Raw genomic sequence first — 9,350 nt, 5'->3', positions numbered from 1 at the left:
GTAGTCCCAGCTACTAGGAGGCTGAGGCAGGAGAATGGCGTGAACGCAGGAGGCGGAGCTTGCAGTGAGCCGAGATCGCGCCACTGCACTCCAGCCTGGGCGACAGAGTGAGACTCCGTCTCGGAAAAAAAAAAAAAAATTTAAAAATTAGCCAGGCGTGGTGGTGTGCACCTCTAGGCCCAGCGGCTCAGGAGGCTGAGGTGGAAGGATCGCTTGGGCCTGGGGGGGTTGAGGCTGCAGTGAACTATGATCGCGCCACTGCACTCCAACCTGGGCAGCAGAACAAGACCGTGTGTCCATAATAAAAAAGGAAAGAAGTCCGGCACAGAGGAAGAGAAGATTAAGGGGAGACGGTGGCAGTAAGCAGAGGTGGGAAATCAGTTATCTCTCCCCGTCAAATCCTGCAGCCAGTTCCCTCCAAAAGTGTTAAGGGGCTCCCGTTCCAGATATCAATGTTTTGGAGGAAACGAAAAGCCCTAACTTCAAATCGCCACCATTCGCTGGCAAAAAAAAATACAGTAAGCAGAAGACAGGAAATTGAGGCCTTCCGCTGACGCAGTGAAGCCAAGACTGACGTCACGTCCGCCCAAAACAAAGCAGCCCGGCAATTTCTAGATACCGGGCGGACCTGCCTTCAAAATTAGCAACTGAGCATGCGCGAACGTCAATCTGCAGGGAACGCGATTACATCAGTGTCAGACGCTGGCGTATCTAAATAGAACTCAGTTTACGCAGACGCAGAAAACGCAGGCAAACCTGAGGTCCTCAGAATGGCGGGCACGGGTTTGGTGGCTGGAGAGGTTGTGGTGGATGCGCTGCCGTATTTTGATCAAGGTTATGAAGCCCCTGGTGTGCGGGAGGCGGTGAGTGCGGGGTGTCTTTGTAGCTGACTCACTGTTCGCTGGCTCGGTACCGAAAGAAACATGTTACAATTTGCCGCTTCTACCCTGGCCCCAATTCTCTTTCTAAGGCTGCAGCGCTGGTGGAGGAGGAAACTCGCAGATACCGACCTACTAAGAACTACCTGAGCTACCTAACAGCCCCGGATTATTCTGCCTTTGAAGTAAGTATGTCTTGAGCCCGGGTATGAACGAGGATTCCTGTGAACCTTTATTTTGGATTGAGAGCTTCAGCTACGTAAAAGTGATTTTTAAATTCCAGTTTTAACCATTGCCTGCATAGGTATCAGTCTGTTGAAAACAGCTAGCTAGATAAGTCTTCTCCGAGGTTCTTATTCTAAGATCCATAGGAAGACTTTCTGGGACTCCACGACTCAATGCAAAAATTTGTGGCTACAATTCTTTGAGATAGGATCCACGCGTAAATTCTCAAAGGGACCCTCTCCTGCCAAGAGTCACTCTACAGCAGGTGATCTAGAATTTTTTAATATGTATAAGCCTAATTACCTAAGCTCTTTAGAACCACTGGAGAGTGGCGTATTAAAGTCTAGTTATTTACCAAACGTTTGCGGTATGACTGAAGGGACAAACCATATCCAAGTGTATACTACTCTTTTCTCAGCCTTCTCCTTTTTTCTATAATCTGTCCGATGTTTTTATTAACACATTTCTGATTAATGTAGGCAAGAACTTTCCCTGATACGAATACTTTCCAAGTGCTAGGTGCCATTCTAGATTCTGAAATCATAGAGATAAAAATATGTGGGTTTTAAAAAAATATGTATTTTGCTTTGTTTTAATTTTTGTTTATTTAAGACAAGCATCGTCTCCAAAAAAAGATAGGGTTTCTGAATACAGAAAAATACAATACAATGAGGAGCTAGATATATAAAACAGAAAGTTTACAATAGTATGTATAAATGTGTAATAATATGTAAAGGACCTGTAGTGGAGGTATATATAAGGACAAGAGGATTAGAGAAAGGAGTGCCCCATGCTTGCCTAGGGAGTCAGATGCTATTCTCCACACAGTGAGTATGATACTATTTTAAATATATAACCTTGAAGTACACCCAAGATTCTAGTTAGGGTCTAATTAGCTAAGTGAAATGTAAGATATTTCTAAATTATTGGATTCAAGTATTTCAATATGTACAGCTTGGAGTTTTTTTCCCATTATACCTAATCGTTTATTTATGAAAGGATTGTATTATTAAAAGGCAGTATTCAGCTGGGTGTGGTGGCTCACACCTGTAATCCCAGCACTTTAGGAGGCTGAGGTGTGAGGATCACTTGAGACCAGCCTGTGCAGCATAGTGAGACCCTTTCTCTACAAAAGAAAAACTAAAAAATTAGCCAAGCATGATGGCATGCACCTGTAGTCCCAGCCACTCAGGAGGCTGAGGTGGAAGGATCACTTGAGCCTGGAAGTTCAAGGCTGCTACAGTGAGCCATGATAATACCATTGCGCTCCAGCCTGGCGACAGACTGAGATCCTGTCTCAGAGGAAAAAAAAAAAAGATATTATTTGCATTAAAGGAACATGAAAAAATAGTTAAGTTTGTTGTTTTTGTTTGAGACGGAGCCTTACTCTGTCACCCAGGCTGGAGTGCAGTGGTGCCATTTCTGCTCACTGCAACCTCCACCTTCCAGGCTGAGGTGATTCTCCTGCCTCAGCCTCGCGAGCAGCTAGGATTACAGGTGCCTGCCACCATGCCTGGCTAATTTTTGTATTTTCAGTAGAGATGGGGTTTCACCACGTTGGCCAGGCTGGTCTTGAATTCCTGGCCTCAAGTGATCCCCCCACCTCATCCTCCCAAAGTGTTGGGATACAGGGTGAGCCACCACGCCCAGCCTTGGCTAAGTTTTAAGTAGAAGACATATGTTCCTATGAACGTGTTTTCCTATGCTTTTTCTAAATATTGTTACCTAGGTGTAGATGTTAACCACATTAAGAACTAAGTACAGTGGCTCACATCTGTAATCCCAGCACTCTGGGAGGCTGAGGCGAGTGGATCACGAGGTCAGGAGATCGAGACCATCCTGGCTGACAGGGTGAAACCCTGTCTCTACTAAAAATACAAAAAATTAACTGGGCATGGTGGCGGGTGCCTGTAGTCCCAGCTACTCAGGAGGCTGAGGCAGAAGAATGGCCTGAACCCGGGAGGCGGAGCTGGCAGTGAGCCAAGATGGCGCCACTGCACTCCAGCCTGGGCGACAGAGCGAGACTCCATCTCATTAAAAAAAAAAAAAGAGAGAGAGAACTAAGTACAGTAATGCTTCTTGGACTGATTTCTGACGTTTTCAAATAACTGCATTCAATCACAGACTTCTTATAATACTTTTGCCAGTTTTTTCCTTCTCTCTTAAATACCTTTGTAATTAGTTTACTGATTATTTAATTAGCAAACTCCTGGGTTCAAATGATTCTCCTGTAATTAGTTTACTGATTATTTAATCCTTTCTTTTTTTGAGACAGAGTCTTGCTCTGTTGCCTAGGCTGGAGTGCATGCAACTCCTCGGCTCGCTGCAACCTCTGCCTCCTGGGTTCAAGCGATTCTCCTCCCCCAGCCTCCCAAGTAGCTGGGATTACAGGCATGCACTACCATGCCCAACTAATTTTTGTATTTTTAGTACAGACAGGGTTTCACCATTGTGGCCAGGCTGATCTCGAACTCCTGACCTCAAGTGATTCACCTGCCTCGGCCTCCCTAAGTGCTGGGATTACAGGTGTGAGCCACCACACTTGGCATCCTTTCTTAGTAATAGTTGGTAATGTATACTGGGCTCACTGTCTTTCTTGGTGCACAAAACAGCTCTATAAACTATATAACTATGTTCACTATCCCCATTTTTTTAGCTGGGAAAACTGCAGCTTAGAAAGGCTCATTGACCAAGACCTTAACCATTCTTCAAACTGCCTCTGAAATTACTCTTTCATTAATTCACTTAACAACTATTTACGAAGGTCTATTCCATGCTGGATATTGGAGAAGAGTATCAGCAGGGTCCATACTTATGAACCTTACAATCTAGAGTGTTGAGATGGACAATAAATAGATCAGAAAAATTGTTGATAAATGCTGCACAGAGAATGGTAGTGATAAAGTGACTGGGTGACTCTAGGTTGGGTGGTTGAGGAAGGCCTCTCAAAGCTGAGGTGAGACTACTCCATGAGCAGGGATTTCCCCCACCGACCCCGCCGCCCATGACTTAGCTCCACGAACACTGGGTTAGTCTTTGGAGAGAGCTGAGCTAAAATTCCAGATCTATCACTTACTGAGCATGTGAGTTAGTTAAGGGTTCCTCCTGTGCTGTATGGCTCAAGACTACTTATACCACATTTTTATACTGCCTCTTGTTTAATTATTAGCTGTTACTCTTTGTCACTGCAGAATTTTCTAGCTAAAATGCCTTGGTATTTTTTGCAGGAAACTAGATAACTACATTTTCTTAAGATTATGTGTAATTTAGCAGTAGCGCCTGCAAAATGCTTTCTCCAGAAAGAAATGCTTAATACAAATTTTTTTTTTTTTTTTTTTTTTTAGATGGAGTCTCACTCTGTTGCCAGGCTGGAGTGCAGTGGCGCGATCTTGGATCACTGCAACCTCCGCCTCCCGGGTTCAAGAAGTTCTCCTGCCTCAGCCTCCCAAGTAGCTGGGATTACAAGCGCGTGCCATCATGCCCTGCTAGTTTTTGTATTTTTAGTAGATACAAGGTTTCACCATCTTGGCCAGGATGGTCTCAATCTCTTGGCCTCGTGATCCACCTCGCCCGGCCTAATACAAAACTTTTAAACGTTAATGCAGGCTTCTGTAAGGCCTTTGATACTTATTCTCTAGTCTAATTGTTAAGATAGTTGAAGCCCTCAGAAAATTAAAATTACATGGAATAACTGAAGTATTACTACAAACAAATATTTTAAGCAGTTCTTTATACTCAGGGTAGGAAATGTGCAGAACGGAAATGGGATAAGATATTGGCCAAAACATCCCTAAAGAGGAATAGCCATACTACATTTACTTGGCAAACAGTAAAATTGCTAGAGAAGATGGTGAATATAAAGAAAAGACACTTTGGGAGACTGAGGCGGGCAGATCACCTGAGGTCAGGAGTTCAAGACCAGCCTGGCCAACATGGTGAAACCCCGTCTCTACTAAAAATACAAAAATTAGCCGGGCGTGGTGGCAGGCGCCTGTAATCCCAGCTACTCGGGAGGATGAGGCAAGAGAATCGCTTGAACCTGGGAGGCAGAGGTTGCAGTGAGCCAAGATTGCGCCATTGCTGTCCAGCCTGGGGGACAAGAGTGAGACTTCATCGTGAAAAAAAAAAAAAAAATTCTTAGATTTCTGGAGGCTGGAAAGTGTAAGTAAGGTTCACAGGCTGCATCTGGTGAGGGCGTTCTTGCTGATGTGTACTTGGTGTACAGTCCTGAAGCAGCACAGAGCATTACATGGCACGTAGGGGCACACAAGAGAAAGACAAACTGGCTTTTATAACATACCCACTCTGGTGATAACTCATTAATCCATGAATGGGTTGAGCCTTCATAACCCAATCACCTCTTAAAGACCCCACCTCTTAATACTATTACATTGGGGATTAAGTTTCCATATGAGTTTCAGAGGGGACAAACATTCAAACCATAGCACTGTCCAACTGATGGTAACATGCTTCTGGAATTGAGAACATCTGAGTTAGGATTAATCCTTTTCTCTGTGGGCTCCTTAATACATGCCACTTTTCCTGGCTAAGCTGAATGTGAAGTGACTGTGTGTGTTTGTGTGTGATTCTAGAGAGCATTTAACTCAGAGAAGAATTAGGGAAAGGGAAATGATTCATTATAATAGGTAGTGTAGCTTAAATCTATTCTTTGGTGATTGTTAATTTCAATTGTCAACATGATCTTAGAAATCTTTTTCTGATTTACACATCAGACTGACATAATGAGAAATGAATTTGAAAGACTGGCTGCTCGACAACCAATTGAATTGCTCAGTATGAAACGGTAAGAATATTAAAATGGAAATTAAAATTTAATTTGTAGTAACTCAGTAATGAGCTGAGATTTGTGAAGAATGTATTTGCTGGCTAATATTGGCAGTGTTGGCTGGGCGTGGTGGCTCACACCTGTAATTCCAGCACTTTGGGAGGCCGAGACTGGCGGATTGCTTGAATCCAGGAGTTTTGAGACCAGCCTGGACAACATGGCAAAACCCTATCTCTACCAAAAAAATAATAATAATAATAAACAACGTACCTGGGTATGGTGGCACGCACCCGTAGACCCAGCTACTTGGAAAGCTGAGGTAGGGAGATCGCTTGACATCCTCCAGGAGATGGAGGTTGCAGCAAGCCAAGATTGTACCACTGCACTCCAGCGTGGGGAACAGAGGGAGACCCAGTCTTGAAAAAAAACTATATATAGAGAGATATCTGTAGATACAGCTATAGATAGATAAAGATATATCTATGGATATAGATATAGATACAGAGATCTATAGATAGATATAGAGATGTAGATATAGATATATATCTATAGATATCTGTAGATACAGATCTATAGATATCTAGGGAGGCAGTGTTGAAGGACTGACTGGGTGGTGTGAAGTGGGAATAGAAGGAGTCATATCACTTCTCATTTTTTTTCTCTACCGGGGAATGGGTATGTTAGTGGATGGGTGGGTGTGAGTATTTTACAAAAATGGTAGCAAAGGTTTTTGTCTACTACTTTTTCCCCTTAATATATTATTCACATCTTAATATTAAATGTTCTTCAGTGACATCATTTAATAGCTAATATAACAATCTTTTATGTGAATGTAATGTTGCTTATTTAACCAGTTCACATTGAAGTGAACATAATGGTGCTAAATCATATTTGTAAATTGATTGTTAGGCTGTATCAGTTTCTTATTATTGCAAGGTTTACATCCTCAGTCTTCTGTAGTTTTTATACTATATGGAGACTCATGGGACATTCTGTTGGGAAGAGATGTAAAGGCTTGACAGTACAGATGGTTTTATTTTGTTGTTTAATTTCAGATATGAGCTTCCAGCCCCTTCCTCTGGTCAAAAAAATGACATCACTGCATGGCAAGAATGTGTAAACAATTCTATGGCCCAGTTAGAGCATCAAGCAGTTAGAATTGAGAATCTGGAACTAATGTCACAGCATGGATGTAATGCCTGGAAAGTATACAATGAGTAAGAACCTTTTTTTTTTTCCTTTTCTTTCCATCTCACCCAAAGTTTTAGTACTTTTTAAAAGTATGGGAGGTGCTGGGTGCAGTGGCTTACCCCAGTAATCCCAGCCCTTTGGGAGGCAGAGGCAGGTGGAGTGCTTGAGGTCAGGAGTTTGAGACCAGCCTGGCCAACATGGTGAAACCCCATTTCTACAAAAAAAAAAACACACACACACACATACACCCAAAATTAGCTGGGCATGGTAACGCGCGCCTGTAATCCCAGCTACTCTGGAGGCTGAGGCATGAGAATTGCTTGAGCCTGGGAGGCAGAGGTTGCACTGAGCCAAGATTGTGCCACTGCACTCCAGCCTAGGCGACAGAGTGAGACTCTATCTCAAAAAAAAAAAAAAAAGCTGGGTGCGGTGGATTACGCCTATAATCCCAGCACTTCAGGAGGCCGAGGCGATCACCTGAGGTCAGGAGTTTGAGACTAGCCTGGCCAACATGGTAAAACCGCATCTCTACTTAAAAAAAAAAAAAAAAGATTAGCCAGCCATGGTGGCGCTTCTGTAGTCACAGCTACTCAGGAGTCTGGGGCAGGAGAACTGCTTGAACCCGGGAGGCAGAGGTTGCAGTGAGCTGAGATTGCACCAGTGCACTCCAGCCAGGGTGACAAAGCGAGACTCCATCTCAAAAAACAAACAAAAAAACCCCCACAAAGTATGGGTAGGGGAAGTGGGATAAAAATAATACAGCTAGACTTTTTCTTGGAATTATGTTCTAGAACTACGACCCATATGAAAGGCCACTATTTTGAAACCCACCCCAAAGTTCAAGAGTACTAAGAGGACCTAAACCAAACTACCACATTTAATGTATAATATTGTAAGAAAAAGAGTTCTGAGGTCCCATTTGCAGAGCACCACTTGATAGAATGTTATCAAGTTTGCTTAAACAGTTGATTCTCATTAGTCATGCATTATGTTCTTTAAGTCCTGTGGACACTGAATTAGCAAATACTGTACCATTTCTCCTAGGGGGAATATATACATATTCATGTGCACACATATACATATCTCTCACACAGATTATAATCTTAAATCCTAGAATAAACTCATCCTGGTAGACTTCTGTCTTTATTTTATAAAAGAGAAAACAAAGTTGAGAAATGTAAAGTAACTTTCTTGAAACTACCCCACTAACAGATCCCAGACTTAGAACTTGAACTTCATCGTCTGCTTATTACTGTATGAGAGCTGAAACAAGAAGGCAAAGTATCTCCTTGTTCATCCTCAGCTGCGAATGTGCATGCTCAGCAGCCCGGATTTTTCACTGCTATGCACATGTCCATGAATGAATGCAAAACACTACAAGTAGTAATTTTGAGATTATAGATAAATTTGAGCAAGTATTTGTTGTCAAAACAAGCCACTAACCTGTTTCTGTTCCATGTAACTAGCTGTAGCTTTAGTATTTATTGTCTATCTAGAATTCAGATTCCTTGCTTGCAAAATTCGGTGGTTAGATTATCTGCATGGCCCCTTTGTGCCCTGAGATTTCCTGATTGTGTATTTAGAATTTAAGAGAAAAAGGCCACAGAACTTCATAATAGTGTGTACAACTTTTGTTAGAGTGTGTTTCCTGAAACATAGCTGTATAAAATAAAGCAAAACCATGAAATGATAATACTGTTTCTCAAATCTTCAGAATTATGCATTAAGTATTTGTAGCCACATAATGCCAGTGGACAAAATCCAGAATTTGGGAAACTCTACAAAGCCAACAGCTAACTTTCTTTTATATATCTATATATTGCAAGGGGGGAAAAAAAGAAAGAACGGGATCAGGGTGATTAAGAAATTTAGGTGACATCAGTAAATCTGTTTCACAAGATGGAAAACTGTGATTCTTCTCAAGAAGCTCTATCTAATGGAAGAGACAGTAAGTTTTATGCCAAGTAACCAGTAGTCTATTTTTGGCAGTATGGGGGCAAGTGTTACATTGTGTGCTGTGGTCTGTAAGCTAAGCATTAAGAGATAGGGCATTGCCAGGTGTGGTGTTTCACACCTGTAATCCTAGTGCTTTGGGAGGCTGAGACAGGAGGATCACTTGAGGCCAAGAGTTTGAGACCAGGCTGGGCAACGTAGTGAAGCCCTGTCTCTACAGAAAACAATAAAAAATAGCCAGGTATGGTGGTACACACCTATAGTCTGTTTGAAAAAAGCAAAAAAAAGATGGGGCATAAAGTTGAGGGTTGTTGAAG

The 9,350-nt window shown here is 42.4% G+C and overlaps 1 protein-coding gene across 3 annotated transcripts in view; it reads left to right on the top strand.

Annotated features, from left to right (window-relative positions):
• Window positions 1-702: 702 nt before the first annotated feature.
• Window positions 703-9,350, top strand: part of BCAS2 (BCAS2 pre-mRNA processing factor) — a 33,968-nt gene continuing 25,320 nt past the window's right edge. The window contains exons 1-4 of one of the 3 annotated variants that reach the window (XM_003892435.4): window positions 703-863; window positions 971-1,063; window positions 5,837-5,907; window positions 6,945-7,106. In XM_003892435.4, the coding sequence (XP_003892484.2) occupies window positions 771-863; window positions 971-1,063; window positions 5,837-5,907; window positions 6,945-7,106 (419 nt within the window). In that variant the 5' untranslated portion in view covers window positions 703-770. The remainder of the gene's footprint in view (window positions 864-970; window positions 1,064-5,836; window positions 5,908-6,944; window positions 7,107-9,350) is intronic. The other 2 variants (XM_021922440.2, XM_021922461.2) reach the window with 2 other exon arrangements.

This window comes from Papio anubis, chromosome 1, assembly GCF_008728515.1.
Source record: "Papio anubis isolate 15944 chromosome 1, Panubis1.0, whole genome shotgun sequence".
Classification (NCBI taxonomy): domain Eukaryota; kingdom Metazoa; phylum Chordata; class Mammalia; order Primates; family Cercopithecidae; genus Papio; species Papio anubis.
This window is presented reverse-complemented; position numbering and strand designations above follow the sequence as displayed.